The following is a 19694-nucleotide window of genomic DNA, read 5'->3' on the forward strand; positions in this document are numbered from 1 at the left end:
TGTGCCTTCTGCCTGGGTAGCGGCTCCATCCGCCCTGAAAAATGCCACCCACTGCCTTGTTTTCCTCGCGGTAGATGCTGCCCTGGCTTTCGTCTGGATTATCCTTGCCGTCCTAAGTTTGCTGCGCATCTAACCAAGAATTTTCCTAGTCTGTGCCTCAATGCCTACATTCACCACCCTTGCAGACCCGGTTCTACCTTCCAGGGGCCCCCTGACAGAAATTATATGAGAGGCCACCCTTGTTATCTCAGGCTCCTCATACAGGTAGGTGATATGTTGGTCCTTTATTCAGCACTGAACATTGCTCATGAATGATGCATGAGAAGTGTTTAGTGCTGCAGTACTGTGAACCCAATCCAACGTGGTAGTGTACCCCAAGGGGGCAGGTCCATGATGCGCTCAGAGAAAGGGATTGAAGGAAGTTGACTTCAACCATGAAGTGGGTGGTGATGAGTGGCAGAGGAGAATGCCAAGGACAACATGGAGAGGATGTGTTGTGCAAATAAATGTTCTATACCAAGAGGGTATATTTTAAATTGATACCCATTACCACATATAGGAAAACATATATGATGTCAGTACTGTGAGGATGTTTTAGAAGTTAACTACACCCAGATAAAGCCAAGTATTTCAAATTAAGATAACGTATATATGTAAACTTTTTTTTTTTTTCAGAAATCAGTTTTTTTCAGATATACTGTACAAAACAGTAGCAGTAGTTGATAAAGAAAAACGACCAGTAACATAGCACACCCCTTGCAGGGGAGTACCATCAACTTCAAATTTATTGCAACTTTTATTATTTGCACACATATATAATCTATAAAAAATAAAGTGCATTACAGTGACCTCTTTAGGAGGAGGTAACAAGGGAGCTAGAGAGCAGGAGGTCCTGGGAGGAGCGGAGGGGGCGATTAGGGCGATATCTGCAGATGAGGTTGGTGATGTAGATGGGGGCGATGTTGTGGATGGCCTTGTATGTTATGGTTAGCATTTTGAATTTTATATGGTGGGGTAGGGAAAGCCAGTGAAGGGATTGGCAGAGAGGGGCAGCAGTCAGATCGATTAGTGAGGTGTATTAGTCTAGCAGCAGCATTCATAATAGATTGAAGGGGGGATAGCCTGTGTAAGGGTAGGCCATTAAGGAGAGACTTGCAGTAGTCGAGGCAGGAAATAATCAAGGAGTGAATAAGTTGCTTTGTGGTGTCATTAGTCAGGAAGGTCGAATTCTGGAGATGTTGCGGAGGTTAAGGCGGCAGGATTTAGCCAGTGATTGGATGTGGGGGCTGAAGGAGAGGTCAGAGTCAAGGATTACACCCAGGACCCTGGCATATGTGGAGGGACCAATGGTTGTGCTTTTGATCTTAATGGTGAAGTCACAGGTGGGGGACCGGGGAAGGTGGAAATATAACAACCTCAGTTTAGAAAGACTGAGTTTGAGGAAGTGGTGTGACATCCATACCGATATGTCATTCAGTAAGTTTAAAATTCCATGAGGAGATCGAGGGGGTGAGTTGAGGAGTGGAGAGATAGATCTGGGTGTCGTTGGTGTAGAAGTGGTATTGGCAGCCATGGGAGGTTATAAACTGGCCCAGAAAAGAGGTATAGAGCGAGAATAGGAGGGGCCCAAGGATGGAGTCTTAGGGTACCCCAAGAGGAAGAGGAGCAGAGGAGATGAAGTTGTAAGTGACACTGAAAGTACGCTGAGATAGGTAGGAGGAGAACCAGAATAAAGCAGAATCACGGAGGCCAAGGGAGTGTAGTTTTCTGAGGAGGAGCAGGTGGTCAACTGTGTCGAAGGCAGAAGAGAGGTCTGAGCCCCGGTTTACACTGGGACGACTTGTCAGGCGACCTAGTCGCCTGACAAGTAGCGTACCGTTCTGTGCAATGGAACGTCGCTCCGACTTAGAAAAAGGTTCCTGTACAACTTTCGGGGCGACTTGCATTGACTTCTATACAGAAGTCGTCTTGCAAGTCGCCGCTGAGTCGTGTCCTGGGTCACCTGAGGCAGTCGCGCTGTAAGTTGTGCTGCCTCAGTGTGAACCGACCCTAAGAGTAATGGCCATTGGTTTTAGCAGTTAGTAGGTCATTGGTGAGTTTTAGTAGGGCCCCCCATGGTTCGGTTCTTTGAGTTCTTGTTTGGTTACCAGCTATAAAATAAACTGTGCATAGAAGTCATTAAATTCATCTGCATCTTTGTCAATGAATTCTTTGGTAACCTGTCTTAGCCTCTGGACCTCTTTATCGTTCTGAAGGACTTCCTCTTCCTGTAAGGGTACAAAATACAGTTGATCGATCACCTTGAAGTGTGAATGTGTGAGCAAAATACAAAAGCACATCTCTGCACATGCCCTGTATTTTATCCCACTAAAATCTCCGCAAATACAGAAAAATACTCGAGGATCCTGCTAGAAATCCAGTGTACTGCTAATTTCCTGTTAACTGACATCACTGCCTCTGCTACACCTAAACCAGCATCAGCTGGAATTCAGAACTAATCCTGCCCCTCTCCACACACATACATTGATTTCTTTCCAAGCAAAAACAATGCTGCCTTGACTCCCAAGAGCCTGTTTTTGTGTAGGGTATGGTATCTTGGGAGATGTAGTTCTGGGGGGGGGGGGGTTTATATCTATAGGTAGTGACCTCCCAGTAGCTTCACCTGCAAGAAGTTTACATGTCTGGTGATGTCACAGGAAATAACAACAGTTTCTCACTAAAGAAACCAAGGTAGAAGAAAATAAACATGTTAGGACATTTAAAGGGAGAGAGGGAGGTTTGGTGGTAAATTTGGGTCACGTCAGGAGATCACCTTAAGACTGGGTTCACACTATGTGCGGCCGCAGGTCACAGAAGGGGGTCCAGTGCGCCCCCGTTCACCGTTTCAGGTCTGAATTTTTGGCTGAATTAGGAACTGAAATGAAGCCAAACATGCACAGGACTCTTTTGCTGTGCGCTCCACAGCCGCCCCGGAGATATGTGAACCGTCTCCATTGAGAGCCGCTCACACTCTCCTGTCATGCAAATTGGATGCAGGAAACCCACATCCAATTTGCAATAGTGTGAACCCGGCCTAAAGTGAATCTGTCTAAAGAATACAGTGCTTTCAGGCTGACAAAGCAACATTGCCATGGCCAACTATTTATCATTGAGGGAGATGCATGCAAAAGCCATATGTGATTTATCAATGCTGCACTCCCTGGCTGTCATTTGGCTTCAATAGGAATTGACCCAGAACAAGCATAAAGACTGGGAATATTGTCTTCACGCCATTGCATAAAGGTTTTAAAATCAGAAGACCAGTGTGACAGCCAGAAAACTAGCATTTTCACCAAGTTCTCAGTGGATGGCCATACATTTCTTTCAAGACTGGTACCCATTAAACATTGTTAAATGAATTTTTCGGGAATATTTTCCCCCCAAAATGGGGGCGTTTAATTAGTTTCAGCCCTGAGTTCTTAAACAGCAGGGGGCTGTGTAAAGTTTAAATCCCCACCGACATTAGCTGTGCTAACACAGCCTGACACATATTTGCTTCTGTAAGGATGTCTGGAAGTACACCCCTAAGTACTATATAACCTCAGTATAGCTGACCCCTCAGGGCTGTTACAGACTGCCCCCCAAATGCTTCTCTGGAGAACCTCTGAGAGTGACATTAAAGTGAACATGTGGCCAGGCTATGAACAATTACTTAAATATTATGTGACCCAGCAGCTCAGCTACCTCTCTCAGCAGTGACCCAGCAATTCAGCTAACATTCCAAGCAATTCAGTTAACCTAAGCAGTGAACCAGCAGTTCAGCTTACCCTACCAGCAGTTTAACCTCTCTTGCTTCCCCCTTCCGGCAATGACCCAGCAGCCTCTGATTCTCTTAGGTAATTACAGAGCAGGTGCTCTGGAAGGGGGAACAAAAAAAGCTGCTGAACTGCTAAGAGAGCCAGATTTTTTTTTAAAGAGGAGCTCCAGGCTTTTTCAGAAAAAAATTAAAAAAGGCAGCTGCTACAAATACTGTAGCTACTGACTTTTAATATTAGGACACTTACCTGTTCAGGAATCCCGCAGTGTCCTCACTGAGATGATTTTTCAATCGGTTGTTGGGTGCTGGCGCCGCCATTGCCACTAAGGGAAATCAGCAGCGAAGCCTTGCGGCTCCACAGCTAGTTCCCTACTGTGCATGTGCGAAGAGCGCTGTGCTCTGTGAATGAGCCGGCTGCGGTGAAAGAAGGAGGGGGACCGAACTTCCAGCCGAGTTCACCGTGGCGAATTCAGCCGGAAGTGTGAGCGGGCCGCCGTCAAAACTAGGTGCGGAGGCAGACGAGCAGAGCTTCCCCTTTTGGGTGGAGCTCTGTTTTAACTTCAGTGTTTCTGCTGTGAACTTTGAGCATTAACTACTTCACAGTAACTGCATCTACAGGGGTCAGTGGGGGCGTATTTGAAAGCTCATTTACTGCTTGTTGAGAATCTGTAAATATTTAAAAACAAGTCTGTGGTCAGGTTATAGAAGCTAGAAAGCGGCAGACAATATGAATGTGTTATACTATACCTCGTCACTGATGTCATCTGGGTAGTCATAGTATGTGTCGATATTCGGCACGCCATCTTGTAGAAGCTCTTTTAGACTGTTTGCAAAAAGATAAAGCACTTCATTTCTATAGCAATAGATGTGTCTTTCTTCACCCACAAGAACTATACACTGTGGGAATAAAGCCATGCCTTGCGAGCTCTCCAATAAGCCAAGGATTTCCAGTTTGGTTGGTTTAGAAAGGTAAACCTCTCCCCAGCTCTCAAGCCTATAGTTCTCACCCAAGAACATTGTGTCATCCAGTTCACAGATGCGTATTTGCAAATTATTTGTGACTTTGTTCTCTTTTAGACGTATTATGCCATCCCTAAATTTCTTCACAAAGTCAGCTACCAGGACATAGTTGTCAGCTGCAGGTGAAGAAAAGAAATACATAAATATATTGATTAGCATGCAAATTCCTGACAGTGTTACAATTTCTACATGGGTATTAATCCTTTTACTGACAGATGTAACTACAATATCATGGTGGTAGTGGTGGCATATAAACAAACTCATGACCGCAATAACAGCCATTTTGGTTACCTTATAAAAGCAGACTGCGGGCTATACTGTAGAAGTGAACCGGTGGCTATACAGCAGTTGGATCACTTCTACAATCCCTGGACTTCCCTGCTTCTCCTGAGGGCCTTAAAAAAAAACAAAAACTTTGGCATATCCATTCCTCCATTTCTGTTGTGAAGTGTGAACCCAGAAATGCTCGGCTCTGAGCATGTTGAGGTTCAGAGCCATCAGTTCCCAGCTAGAAGGTGCATAGGAGTCGAGACTCCTACTCCCCAAATGTCCTTACGCTCCCACATTTGGATAAAGTTGTTCTGCTACATGATTGCTGTGCATTTGCAATGGGGCCTATACCTCCCAGGTCTCTCTCATCTATTTTGGTACTCTACCTGGGACAATGTGTCCTGCTATTCTATGTACACCTTGGTTAAAATATATAAATAAAAATAAAAACATTTAAATAGAGAGTTGAAGAGCTAAGCTCATGGATGATTCAGCCCCAAACTGTCCAAGAATACCTAAAATATCAGTTCTGCATAGACCCCTGTGTTGGTTTGCATTTCTACTGTATAACTGACAGTTCCTCTTAAACAGTCAACATGTTTGCTTTTGGTGGGATGAATCAGGGTTTGATCCCCAACCAGGTCTTTACTGTTATCCCTTCCTTCCAAAGCCATGACAGGCTAAGCTACTACTGTCAGCAGCCTTGAATATACATACACTAGAAGGATCCCCGTCCCATGCATACATCTAGATTTTAATTCCTTCAAACTGGCGACAATGGTAGCTCAGCTAAAAGCACTGCTAAGTAATTTTTGGGCAGAGAACTCTCTGGGATGTCTTGACCAGCAGTATGGCCTGGCAGGGACAGGTCTCTGCCACTACCTATACAAAATCTATCTTAGTGGATCTGATCTTTAAGGCAAATTGTCATTAAATGGTAGACATAATGCAGTTGTGGAGAATGATGTACTTGGTTCTTTCAAGGATGAAGACTGTAGCATATTAACCATGGCATTACTATGAGGCTAGGTTGAGCAAAGTGCTTTATGTCCAGCTGTTAACGCAAGAAAGCTGCAGAGATTAATTGATTGACACCCGTCACTTGCTTCAGCATTGGTTTCTCTGTTTTTTTTGCTTGCTCTCTTGTTCAGCTCCTCAGAACACAACAGACACCCCAACTCAATCTGCCCTCCTGGAATTGCCATGGGAGCAGGTGTGCACAAAGAAGCAGGGCCTAAACACGAGGATTCATTTTGAGATCCCAAAATACAATATAATCCTCACAAGTGCAGAACAGGCCGGTGCCTTGCTTCTTCAAGATGCTTTTGGAAGCCAAATCGCAGCCACTGATGTCATACAAGATAAAAGACCGTAGGGGGCATGAAATGGTTGCAGAACTCATGGATGCTTCAAGATTTAAGACTTAGGACAACAGACTTGAAATACTGAAAAAAGTGAAACCTTCAGGACTTCTGGCTAGTAGATCTGTCCATTCGCGCTCTTCTCACCATCAAATTTGAAAAGGTTTTTCTTGGATCCATGCTCTTTTTCCCAAACCTTGGAAGGCTTGACCTTGAAGCCAGACTACTTTAAAGGTTCCATCCTGAGCGGGTGTCAAAAACAGTTCCTAGAATTGCTAAAAGTTACATATTGAAAAGCTGATTCTCTAAATTGTGATCTGCTACATTCAGCATAGAAAGGTTATTGGAAAGTCCTTTTAAGACACTAGCATGTAAGGAGGCCTTTTTCATATTGCATTACGATTGTGGAAAACCCCTCTTGAATGGTCAAGTGAGGACTCTTTTTGGGTCTACTGTTCAGTAAACGGTCTTTAATTCTTTACATTTACGGAGAAACTCTTGGTTGGGTAGTGAGGAGCACCTGGTACAAACGTTTTGGGTGAAGGGCCTCCCCTTCTTCAGGGTTGGAGCATTAGGTGTTATTAGAATCATGATGGAATGCATTCGAAGGCCCATGTTAAGGCTACTGTTTCCTAACAGCACTGGAAATGGACAGCGGGATAGATAGCAGCATAGGACCAGACTCAGGTCAACATACACTATACTTTCATCACAGATCAGCTTATCTGAAGGAAGATGCACTTCACTGTATATCCGTCAATTCTCACTTCTACCAGTCCAGCCCTATTATACAGACACCAGACATTACTTTTAGGGAGATCACGAAGTGATTTTGAAGGTAGTCCCAATAACAGGGTCTTAACAGTGACCACATCAGGTGCTATATCCACTTTTGCATAACCTCCAGATATTGGTACCTTCAAAAGGTAAATGACATAAAGGTCACTGACTTCATGCCAAAGGTTGTCCAGTCAATTACCTTAAAGCGGATGTGCACTCCGATTTTTTTTTTTTTTACAGTTAAAAATTCCCACCTTTCTAATGTTACACTCACTTTTAGTGTTCTTTTCCTCCATCCATGTCCATTTTTCTTTAAAATCGTAACTTATATAAATAACATACTGCAGTTTTCATCTTGCTTGTGGGCATTTGAAGCCCACAAGCAATCACTTCCTGGTTCCAGTACAGTAGATGTATCAGCATTCCTCATGCTTAGTGGTAACTGCGCCGAGCTGCGTAAACATCTTTGTTGCCATCACAACGGGTGGCGTCTTAGGAAGTTCCCGCCCCCGTTGTGATGAAATCCAGTTGACATCCTGTGATATTTTGCTCTCCGCACTGACTCCTGGGATGAATGACACAAGATCCCAGGAGACAGTGCGGCGAGGACAGGAAATGATGCGAATACCCGCAAAATCCCCGTCCACAGCCGCAAAGGACATAACACAGGCAACATAGACCGGGCCACATATCTTAGGGTGCGAGCAAAAAAAAAAAAGGTCAATTGAGCACTCAGTGCTATATTTATAAACCAGTGAGCTTAACTTGCAAAATTGTGTGAAGATCCGCTTTAGGCTAGGTTCACACTGCTGCAGTGCGAATTTACCGCGATTTTACTGCGAATTTACCGCGATTTTACCGCGAATTTACCGCGATTTTACCGCGAATTTCAGGAGTTGGATATAGCTGCGATTGATAGTCTAGCCAATGGAATCATAATGTAAAAAAAAAAAGGGTCTTAACTTCCTGTGTACTTCCTGGTTTTTGTGGAGAGTAGTGTGGTGGAATTCGCACATATGTGAACCAATCAATGCGATTCAAGAACGATTTACATTGATGTCTATGGAGACTAAATTCGCAACGCAACGCAGTAAACTCGCACAGGACCTTTTTTTCACGCAGGTTATATTCGCAACGCGTCGATGTGAACGGCACTAATGTTAATCTATGTAATTTAAATGACTTGCGAATTTGAGCGATCGCAACGGCTCAAATTCGCAATAGAATTCGCAGCAGTGTGAACCTAGCCTTAATGTGTCCATTTAGATCCTTCACAGCTTGAAAAGCATCCTAAATCAACCTTACCAAAGGCCCTTGGTAAGCGGGTAACATGGGAACTGGAAAATTATACAACCATCTTGACATCTGAACACATTCAGTGCAAGAGGTGAAATTATATTCCATGGATACCATGTATTCATCTACTGGAGGCTTGCTATAATTTTTTGTTGTTTCTACACGATACTGCAATTACGTGACCACTGCCCACTTTATTTTTTGGTGCTACACTAGCCACATGCACTGCGATCTGATGGACTTTGACTACTACGGGAACAAGTATGTGTATCATGAATTCTACCATCACTGAATGTAAGTTTGCATGCTTGTTCTAGGTCTGTGACAAAGTACTGACTCCAAACAAAACCTTACAACTAGCATTTCAGAGCCAGGTCAGCAATGACAGGTTGGAAGCTCACATTTGTCTAAAGCCTCGTACACACGATCGGATTTCCATCGGACAACTCCGTGGATTTTTGCCCGAAGGGAGTTGGCCGTGAACTTGTTCTGCATACAGACGGCAGAACTTTTTCAGCCAACATTCACGAAACTACGTGTTTTTTCTGCTCTTTAGCACCACCCTTTGGGCAACTTCTGCTAATGTTGTCTTATGGTGGTTAGCATTGGTTCGGAGCATGCGTGTTTGTACTTAAGATTTTAGTCCGACGGACTTGTGTACACACAATCGGATAATCCGAATTAACACATTTGTTGTTGGACAATTTGAGAGCATGACCATCCAACATTTGTTGTCGGAAATTCCGACAACAATTGTCCGATGGAGCGTACAGACAGTCGAATTATCCGACAAAGCACGTCCATCATACAATTGTTGTCGGAATATCAGATCGTGTGTACGGGCCTTTAAACATCTTTGTATGCTATAGTATTAACAGTATCCTTCACTGGAAATACCTGAGCTTAATAACTTGGGGGGAGGGGGGGTCCCAGCACTTTAATCAACAGCCCCTCCTGCACACTGCAGCCAATTAAAGAAGCTGACCAACCATGGATCACAATTAAGCTGGTCAAACAATCACCTTCTGTTGAGCAAGGATTGCCCCACACTGGTGCAAATTTGGACAGTATCTTCTGAATTTCTATCCATTTATGGCCAACTTCACTCTTCCTGCTGGATTCCCAGTTTGAAATATATATAAAGAAATTAGACTACCTGGCATCATAATGGTTGCAGGATGAGGTGCAGAGTCAAGAACATTACACCAGAACAGTACAAAAGGTGCAAAGATTGATAACCACCCCCCCCCACCCCCACCCCATCCACTAAAGAGAAACCGCCTTGACTTACCCTTATTTTCCAGCTTGCCACTGAGCTTCATGGCCTCTTTATTTCGGTCTTGAATGGACATCTTCTTCGGGGGAGAGTCTTGCAACTTCCTTTTCTTTCTGGTTTGTTGGGTATACCCCATTTTCCTACTGTAGAAAAGATGTTAAAGAATTTATTTTTTCCTCCCAATTAAACACCAGAACAGGGGTGGCTCGATAGTTAAAACAGAACTTATCCCTAAATTGCAAAACCTGTGACCTGGATGGATTTTTATGGCAGAAGAGACATACCAGGTCTACTCTGCAGAAAAGTTTCTTACTCTGCTCCTCGCAAGATGCTTTAGAACGTCTACTGGGCTACCTATGTGCTCAGTGTACATTCTCCCCACAACTCGGTGCCAGGATTAATTCATCTTGTGCACATGCGTGGGAGTTACCTCTTCCAAGCCAATCAAGGCTGGCGAGGCCCCTGTTCCGTCAGATTAGGCGACCGGTCAGATTTGCTAACAGAAGTGACGTTACCACCGGAAAATGCTTACTGCGCATGCACAATGCGTTCCGGCATGGCCGCTATGCGTTCCAATAGGTTTCCTATTCTGACACAACACGAAGGCAGCAGTGGACATCTTCTTACTCCCAGCGAAATCTTAAATGTCACAATTATTGTAGCAAGAAACTGACCTTTCATATACAGAAATACAGTATATCAATGCGACCGAGTGAGGGTGTAAAAAATGTAAAAAATGTATTCTGCGCCTTATGACTATCAGTTTGGTGCTGAGCAGTGCAAGGTGTACCAAGATGGCTGTCGCCACTTTCAGACTGCAGCCTTGCCGCTTGTCTCACAGATGTAAAATACTCTATTCCACTATCTAAGCTGACTTTACTGCTAAAAGAAGTGTGAAATTCCAGACTTGTCTGGGTGTAACAAAATGGCCGCTTCCACCTTCCTGTTCTATCAGAATAGGAAACCTATTGGAAGGCATAGCGGCCATGCTGGAACGCATTGTGCAGTAAGCATTTTTCTGTGGCAATGTCACTTCCTTTACCAAATCTGACGAAACGCCCCCAAACCTGGAGGACACCAGAGAGAAAAGGTCAGCGCTGGGGAGGGAGGGAGCAAATGTTGCATCGCAGGAAGGGAGGGGAGTATTGGAGGGTTTAGTTCTGCTGCACCGCAATACAAGCCATTGTGAATTCCATGATATAAAAATCAGTTCTGAGGCTCAATCTGCAGCCAGTTTCAAATTATTGAGGGGGACATAGTAGTGACATTGGCTTTAAAGAGACCCGTCATCAACTTTACAAAATGCAGAATAAAGTGTTCACCTTTTCAGAAAAAAAGGTGTATGATACAGTTTCATCATCCATGCAGCGGTCCGTTTGAAAACCCGACTGTTCTTCCTATTCTTACCCCACGGACGCCAGGAAGGATCGGAGCTGTTCCGATTGGTTAGCATCAGCACGTGACTGCACTGACCTATCAGACCACTCAGGTCTGTCCTGACATCCCTAGTGAAACCCCAGGACTGCTGCACCTAAGGGGATGAGTGCAGCAAGGACCAGGAAGGTGGGGAAGTTGTGTAGGGTGTATCCATCTTTTCATTTTTTCTCTATAGGTGAGATAACACTTTAACATGCAGAAAAATCAAGTATTTTAAATGCTTACTTGCAGTATTGTTTGCGTGCAATGTGCCTCTGAACTTCCAAAAAAAAAAAAAAAAGTACTACTACAGGAAGAGTCAATTATCTAGCAGAGCTCCTCCCTTCTTGTGTGTCATAGCCCTCTCCTCTTCTAGGAGTGTCAAATTGCTGTCTGTGTTGGCCCAGCTGCTTAGCTCCTCCCCTCCCTATGTACTACCAGGGAGCATTAAAGATAAATACTATACAGTGAAAACTGAGTCTGCTGGGACTGCTGACATCACATCCAAGATGGCAGCACCCTGCAGCAGTCTCAGGGCTTTTTAATGTCTTCACAAGGGAGACTTTAAAACCATAAAATACTTTAAATGCACATAAAACCTTATGGGAAGATTGCTGTTGAAATGGATGACCTGGTTACAGGGTCTCTAATGCCCTGTACACACAATAGGATTTTCCGACAACAAAATCCATTTTTTTTTTCCCGACAGACGTTGGCTCAAACTTGTCTTGCATACACACCGTCACACAAAGTTGGTCGGAAATTCCGATCGCCAAGAACGCGGTGACGTACAACACGAACGACGAGCCGAGAAAAATGAAGTTCAATAGCCAGTGCGGCTCCTTCTGCTTGATTCCGAGCCTGCGTGGGACTTTGTGCGTGGGAATTGTGTACACACGATCGGAATTTCCGGATTTTGTTGTTGGAAAATTTGAGATCCAGATCTCAAATTTTGCGTGACGGAAAATTTCCGATGGAAAATGTCAGATGGAGCCTACACACGGTCGGAATTTCCGACAACAGGCTCCGATCGAACATTTTCCGTAGGAAAATCCGACCGCGTGTACGGGGCATTAGTGTTGGCTGGAGTGGGGAAGGGTTAGAACCCCCGTCAGGGTTAAATTGTTGTCTTTTACCTGCTGGTGTGGTTCTTCCTGTACTTGTTATAGTGAACATCATCTCTGTTGGACTGAAATTCAATGTTTTGCAGTTCCTTGTGTTGAAACCTGAACAGAAATAGAAAGGGAAATCTTTCAATGGGGACATTTGTTTCCGGGTATTTCGCTCAGGTTTGAGAGATTCCCTCTCATTTTCTGTTTCTACAATGCAGGGAAATCTCCCTAATGGGATACAGACGGGGGGGGGAATAAATTAAAATTTAATAAAAACACCACATGAAAGGGATTTCACCATTCGCTACTCTATCCAAAATTGATTTTTTTTATAAAGAGTAGATAAACTTTAAGTCTGACCTCTTGGGGAAGGTAAAATAAGATCATACCCACAGGCTGACTGATGAAACCTAGAGCAAAGTGAATCTGCGGCCCTTATTAGTCAAGAAAATATCATCGGCTGTCCTATATACTGGCCTGCTTTTTCTATTATTTTCAAAAGTCGTTTTGAATAGAATGTATTGATAGTCAGGCTGCAATACCGGGTGTCCCCTGTAGGAAGGAAATTGCAATCTGAAGTGTGGCAGCTAGTAAAATGAAGAATCAGCATTGGTAAGGTTACTCTGTACTTCTTCAAAGAAGGGTCAGACAGCACGTATCAGTTAAGGGCCAGTTCACACCAGACGCAGTTCCGTGCGCTTTTTTTCTCCACTAAGGGCCAGTTCACACCATAGAAACGCAGTCCGGATGCGCTCCAGATGCTTTTTTGCATGCGTGTTTTTGAGGCAGTCCAGTGCATTTTCCCCCCTTCTTTTTTCCTTAACCTCAAATAAGAACATGAGTGTTCCAGTGAGTTTTTGGTGCGTTTAGGTGCGTTCCCGTGAGTTTTTGATGCTTTTTACAGCGTTCCGGTACAGTCCAGTGCAGGAAAAATGCAGAAATGTTCTACTTTTTTTTTTTTTTCTGGATCTGGAACGCACTGGAACTGCAAGCACTGGTGTGAACCATGCCATTGAAAACCATATCACCTAGTTTCTATGCGTTTTTGATGCAGAAAAAAAAAAAAACGCACTGGACTGCATGTGGTGTGAACTGGCCCTGCACAGTCTTTTCCATGTATTCCAATGGCTCTAGTTCACACCATGCAGTCAGTTTCCGGTGTAAAAAATGACCGGAAACTGACTGCATGGTGTGAACTAGAGCCATTGGAATACATGGAAAACACTGTGCATGCATTTTGTACAGAAAAAAAGCGCACGGAACTGAGTCTGGTGTGAACTAGCACTTAGGGTCCTTTCACACTGGGGCGGTTTGCAGGCGCTATTGCGCTTATAATAGCGCCTGCAAACCGACCTGAAAGTGCCGCTGCTTTCATTCCAGTGTGAAAGCCCCGAGGGCTTTCACACTGGAGCGATGCGCTGGCAGGACGGTAAAAAAAGTCCTGCCAGCAGCATCTTCGAAGCGGTGAAGGAGCGGAGTGTATACCGCTCCTGCCCATTGAAATCAATGGGACGGCGCGGCTATACCGCCGGCAAAGCGCCTCTGCAGAGGCGCTTTGCGGTGGTTTTTAACCCTTTCTCGGCCGCTAGTGGGGGGTAAAACCACCCCGCTAGCGGCCGCATACCGACGGTAAAGCAACGCCCGCCCCAGTGTGAAAGGGCTCTAAAAAGGTAAAAAAAAAAAAAAAAAAAAACCTTAATGCCGCGTACACACGGTCGGACTTTACGGCAGACTTTGCCTGGCGGACTTTTCGACAGACTTTATGACGGACTTTCTGAATGAACGGACTTGCCTACACACAATCCACCAAAGTCTGTCGAATTCGTACGTGATGACGTACACCGGACTAAAACAAGGAAGTTGATAGCCAGTAGCCAATAACTGCCCTAGCGTCCGTTTCTGTCCGTCGAACTAGCATACAGACGAGCGGACTTTTCGACCGGACTCGATTTCGACGGATTAATTTAAAACATGTTTCAAATCTAAGTCCGTCCAACTTTTGAGAAAGCAAAGTCCGCTGGAGCCCACACACGATCGAATTGTCTGACCAAATCCCATCCGCCGGGCAAAGTCTGCCGTAAAGTCCGCTCGTGTGTACGCGGCATTAGGCTTCATGTACACTGGACGTTAGAAAACCTCTGCTAAACTATGTAACTTGAGAGCTAGTAACCGACATGATCCATCTCTCTCTCTCTCTCATAAATATAGTACAGTGAGTGTTGTCACCTTAGGACAGGGGGAAAAAATGTCAATAAATACAACAGATAAGCAATGGTGCAGTTAGGACCTTTAACACTCACCTTCGTTTATCCTTTCTGCTGTTGGGTGGTGGAGCTCTGATTTGGGGTTTTTTTTTTTGGGTGTATTGCATAATTGGTCCAAAAAAAAAAAAAAAAGGGAAGAGGAGCAGGCGCTCTAGATAAATTCCTGTGTAAAAATAAAACACAATGTGGGGATCTTAATAAAGCATTTGCACAACTTTTCTGACAGTATGCACCAGAATAAAAAAAAAAAAAGGCCTGCAACAGATTTCGGTAACTATACCAATATGGGTTGACCGCAAAACTACTCCATAATAATCCTCAAAATTAATCACACTTCAAACAAAAAAAATAAATAAATTCATAGTCATACATCATCAAAATAGCTTTCTGTGCAATTTTCTCATCACAGAGTGCCTGATACCTTCACACACCAAGTGTATACAATGCAAATTTTTGAAAAAAAAAATAAAAAAAACACGGCAAAAAATAAATGTTCTTATAGATATAATCGTCACTTTCAGCCAAACAAACGTGACCAACACCTTCATAAACTAAGTGCATATAGTACAAATGTTCCAAAAATTAGACAGATCATGTATCCCCTGTGCCTGTGAACATTCAATTTTTCCATATGGAGTGTACAATTCACCATATCCAACACCACCATGCCCATCCCATGTATTGTAATTTATATTGAGTATTACAGAACATAGAAAAGCAAAAAAAATTTTTTTATAAATTATATATATATATACACACACACACACACACACACACACACACACACATTTAGTTAACATAATAAGGAGGAGTGTAACTAGTAAGACAAAGTAAATCTCAAAAAACCCTGGAGGGCAAGGATCATAGTTTTTCACCGACACATTTGGTGCGACCTCATCTTTTATATTTTACCCCAAAAAATGTGTATTATATTGTGTGCATTACAATTAAAGAGGGACTTCAATCCTCTCTTTAGTGGAGGGGAAACCCTGTGTGCACAGGCTGTAGGACTTACTCACCCGAATCTGGGGAGGGGGTGTGGGGGCGGGGGACACAAAAGTAATTCTTGCTTAGATGAGAAATGCAGACTTGCAAAAAAAAAAAGAAGGAAGGTCTTAAAAAATATGCAATTGTAAGAGAGGGTAGGGGGAGGGGGCACTTCCTTTGGGGTGAAGGTCCCTTTCAACTTGCTGAAACAAGAGCATGCTAAAAAGCAGCGCAATTATTGTGACACAAAGTAATTACCGCCATGTTATTCTACACAAAGTAGAATAAAGGCGCATTCGTGAGGTCAGGCACTGATGTTGGATGAGAAGGCCTGACTCGCAGTCTCCGCTCTAATTCATCCCAAAGGTGTTCTATAGGGTTGAGGTCAGGACTCTGTGCAGGCCAGTCAAGTTCCTCCACCCCAAACTCGCTCATCCATGTCTTTATGGACCTTGCTTTGTGCACTGGTGCGCAGTCATGTTGGAACAGGAAGGGGCCATCCCCAAACTGTTCCCACAAAGTTGGGAGCATGAAATTGTCCAAAATGTCTTGGTATGCTGACGCCTTAAGAGTTCCCTTCACTGGAACTAAGGGGAAAAGCCCAACCTCTGAAAAACAACCCCACACCGTAATCCCCCCTCCACCAAATGATTTGGACCAGTGCACAACGCAAGATCCATAAAGACATGCATACTTGCCAACTGTCCCAAATTTCCCGGGACATTCCCGGGATTTAGACCCTTTTCCGGATTTTATCGTTTCCCGGGAAATGTCCCGAGAAATTCGTTTTTTCCCGATTTTTCGTCGCCGAGGTCCGCGGCCGGCGGAGACATTCCATTTTCAAGAAGACAAGAAGAAGTAGGTTGACGGGGTGGCTACAATAGAAATTGAGCTGCGGCGCCGCCCGCCCACCCCCCGCCCCGCTGCCAGTCTGTTTCCTGTTATGGAAAGGGGCGGGGGATGGGTGGCGCCACAGCTCAATTTCTATTGTAGCCACGCGGTTGGCTCCGCCTCTATTTTGTTCCCCCTCGGCCTCTCTTCTGTAATGGTGGCAGAGACACCGCTGCTCTGGGATACCTGATAGATGTAAGGAGGGGCTCCGCTGGGGACAATGGTTGTAAGGAGGGGCTCCGCTGGGGACACTGGATGTAAGGAGGGGCTCCGCTGGGGACAATGGTTGTAAGGAGGGGCTCCGCTGGGGACACTGGATGTAAGGAGGGGCTCCGCTGGGGACACTGGATGTAAGGAGGGGCTCTGCTGGGGACATTGGATGTAAGGAGGGGCTCCTCTGGGGACAATGGTTGTAAGGAGGGGCTCCGCTGGGGACACTGGATGTAAGGAGGGGCTCCGCTGGGGACACTGGATGTAAGGAGGGGCTCCGCTGGGGGACATTGGATGTAAGGAGGGGCTCTGCTGGGGACACCTGATGTAAGAAGGGGCTCTGCTGGGGACACCTGATGTAAGGAGGGGCTTTGCTGGGGACACCTGATGTAAGGAGGGGCTTTGCTGGGGACACCTGATGTAAGGAGGGGCTCTGCTGGGGACATTAGCTTGTAAGGAGGGACTCTGCTGGGGGCACCTGATGGCATCTGGTGGTAGGCAACGTGACTGGTGACATGCTCAGGGGTCCCACTGATTCTGGATTATGGTGAGTTGAATGATTTCATTATATATTACAATGTAATAATAGTAATAATGCGCTTCAATCATCCTGACACCACAACAACCATGGTGCTGGTATGATTGAAGCGCTAACACCAGTTGTTTGGAGTATCTTTATCTGCTGATTTCTTAAATTCTGGAATACACATTTTTCTCTTGTGGTGTAGGATCTGGGCCTGCTGTCCCTCCATCCCTCTTTTCTTCCTTCTCTCTCATTCATCTCAGACTCTAACCACGCCCCCATTTGAACCACGCTCATATAAGCCACGCCCACTATTTCACATAAACCACACCCATTTCCCCCCTTTTTTTCTATGTCACGCCTACAAACACATGCCCCGCCCCTAATAATAATAAGACTCCGCCTACAGCCAAAAAATTGTCCCTATAATTTTTTTTTCAATGTTGGTCAACTTTAGACATGGATGAGCGAGGTTGGGGTGGAGGAACTTGACTGGCCTGCACAGAGTCCTGACCTCAACCCTATAGAACACCTTTGGGATGAGTTAGAGCGGAGACTGCGAGCCAGGCCTTCTCATCTAGCATCAGTGCCTGACCTCACCAATGCGCTTCTGGAAGAATGGTCAAACATTCTCATAGACACACTCCTAAACCTTGTGGACGGCCTTCCCAGAAGAGTTGAAGCTGTTATAGCTGCAAAGGGTGGGCCAACTCAATATTGAACCCTACGGACTAAGACTGGGATGTCATTAAAGTTCATGTAAAGGCAGGCGTCCCAATACTTTTGGTAATATAGTGTAAGGTTTGGGGGGTTTCCAAGTAACTTTGGGTCTAAAATGGGCATTTAGGCTTGAAAAAAAAAAAAAAAGAAGAAGAAAATTTCTTTGGCAGTGAAAGGGTTAAAAGCCAGCATGTGATTCACAGACAAGGAAATGACTCAGCTCAGCAGCCAAGGTCACGCAACTTGTTGACAATAACACAAAGCAGTTCCATTGCGGTCTGCTAGAGGGCGCAAGGCCACAATTCAGCACTATGCCCCATAGAGATTAATGTACGTGTCAGTTTCTTCCTTTTCAGTAGCTGGTGCTTGAATTTTCATATTTTTATACAAAGTTATTAAACAAAAAAAGAAACTCTCGCTAGACTATCAACGCTAGAAAATATGTTTCTTCCAAATTAAACTGTAACTAGAATTACTTTAGGCTCAGGGAAGCTATATGTAAAAGTATATTTACTAAATACATATCCTGTATTGATTTGTATTGTACTTGTACTCTCTGCCCTCATGTTGTAAAGCACTGAGCAAACTGTTGGCACTATATAAATCCTGTATAATAATAATAATATAATATATATTTAAAAGATAAAGTATTGTCGCTCTGTCAAGGGGTACAAAAAAGTTCATCTAAATTAAACCTTGCGGCTTCACTGCCTGTTTCCCTTACCTAGGATGGCGGTGCCGGGACCCGAGAGCCGAGGGACGGGTTGGCCTCGGGCGGCCGACATCGTGGGCACCCAGGACAGGTAAGTACTTATATACATTGTAAGCTCAGCAAAGCTAAATATAAAAGGTATATGTACTAAATACATATATAAAGTATATAATCTGATCTCAGTGTATTTAGTCCTCAGCCTGCTCAGTCCACTGATTGCTAAATAAAGATAATGAAATAATTACTTACCGGACAGAGAATTGTTGTGGGGGTCCCAGCAATGTGTACACAAGGGACAGAGCTATCAGAACCAACCCAGGTCTGGATCCCTTATGGATCTCCCCCCACAGGAGACAAAGACCTCGCTGCCTATAGACCTCACCTTTCAGTCCCTTTCAGTTCTGATCGCAAAATGGCGCTTAGTAGAGGAAACACACCCTGTCTCAAATCATCATGAGAAGAAGGGAGGTCATAGTCTGTGTTCCTCCTCTTGGCAGAAGCTGTTCTTCCAGTCCTCCCAGCTTGTAAGATAACTCACTGCAAAATGTCTCAGGCTGCTCAGATCATGGTCAAAGTTCATTATTACATTACATAAGAACTTTCTGTAATGAGAGAAAAAGACGTAATCAAGTATAAAGTAGGTTGGTGAACGAGACGCCCCCTCCCCCCCCCCGTCACCAGTGTTAATTTTGGCAGCAAATTTAGATTTAGTTAGGACTAAAAGCATTTTAGTTTTAGTCCCATTTTAGTCTTCTGCAATTGTTTTAGTTTTAGTCGTGTTTAGTCATCTAAAATCGAATGGGTGTAATTAAATTGTAATGCATTAGTTAAAGTGGAGGGCCACCCTGAAAAAAAAAATCACCAAAGATCCTAAAAAAAAAAAAAAAAAAATAATAATTTTTTTTTTTTTTTTTAAACTTACCTGAACCCTCGTTGCTAGGCAGTCTTCCTAATCTGCCTCTTCCTTTTCCATGGCGTGTTCTGCTCCTCGGTGAGCGGCCCGTTGCCTTCTGGGAACTGTGTGTGTTCCCAGAACACCACGGGGGACATTCACAGAGCG

General features: G+C 44.4%; 1 protein-coding gene across 2 annotated transcripts; it reads right to left on the reverse strand.

Annotated features, from left to right (window-relative positions):
• Window positions 1-740: 740 nt before the first annotated feature.
• LOC141113564 (uncharacterized) lies at window positions 741-19155 on the reverse strand. 2 transcript variants are annotated; one of them, XM_073606750.1, is made up of 6 exons: window positions 19017-19155; window positions 14628-14754; window positions 12352-12441; window positions 9815-9942; window positions 4544-4932; window positions 741-2267 (listed from the first exon to the last, which is right to left on the reverse strand). In XM_073606750.1, the coding sequence occupies exons 2-6, from the start codon at window positions 14696-14698 to the stop codon at window positions 2151-2153; spliced, it is 795 nt and encodes a 264-aa protein (XP_073462851.1). In that variant the 5' UTR covers window positions 14699-14754; window positions 19017-19155; the 3' UTR covers window positions 741-2150. The 2 variants fall into 2 exon arrangements, with proteins under 2 accessions (XP_073462851.1, XP_073462849.1); XM_073606748.1 differs by having other exon boundaries at window positions 18884-19083.
• Window positions 19156-19694: the final 539 nt, after the last annotated feature.

The sequence above is a fragment of the Aquarana catesbeiana genome, linkage group LG12, assembly GCF_042186555.1.
Source record: "Aquarana catesbeiana isolate 2022-GZ linkage group LG12, ASM4218655v1, whole genome shotgun sequence".
Taxonomy (NCBI): domain Eukaryota; kingdom Metazoa; phylum Chordata; class Amphibia; order Anura; family Ranidae; genus Aquarana; species Aquarana catesbeiana.

What these genes read in the sequence shown, in the direction of transcription:
- LOC141113564 (XM_073606750.1), bottom strand. Translation starts at nt 14,698, where the DNA reads ATGCAATACACCCAAAAAAAAAAACCCCAAATCAGAGCTCCACCACCC. An exon ending in TGGCAAGCTGGAAAATAAGG is followed by an intron (nt 4,933 to 9,814) that starts GTAAGTCAAGGC and finishes CTTCACCTGCAG; the next exon opens with CTGACAACTATGTCCTGGTA. An exon ending in CAGATGACATCAGTGACGAG is followed by an intron (nt 2,268 to 4,543) that starts GTATAGTATAAC and finishes GTACCCTTACAG; the next exon opens with GAAGAGGAAGTCCTTCAGAA.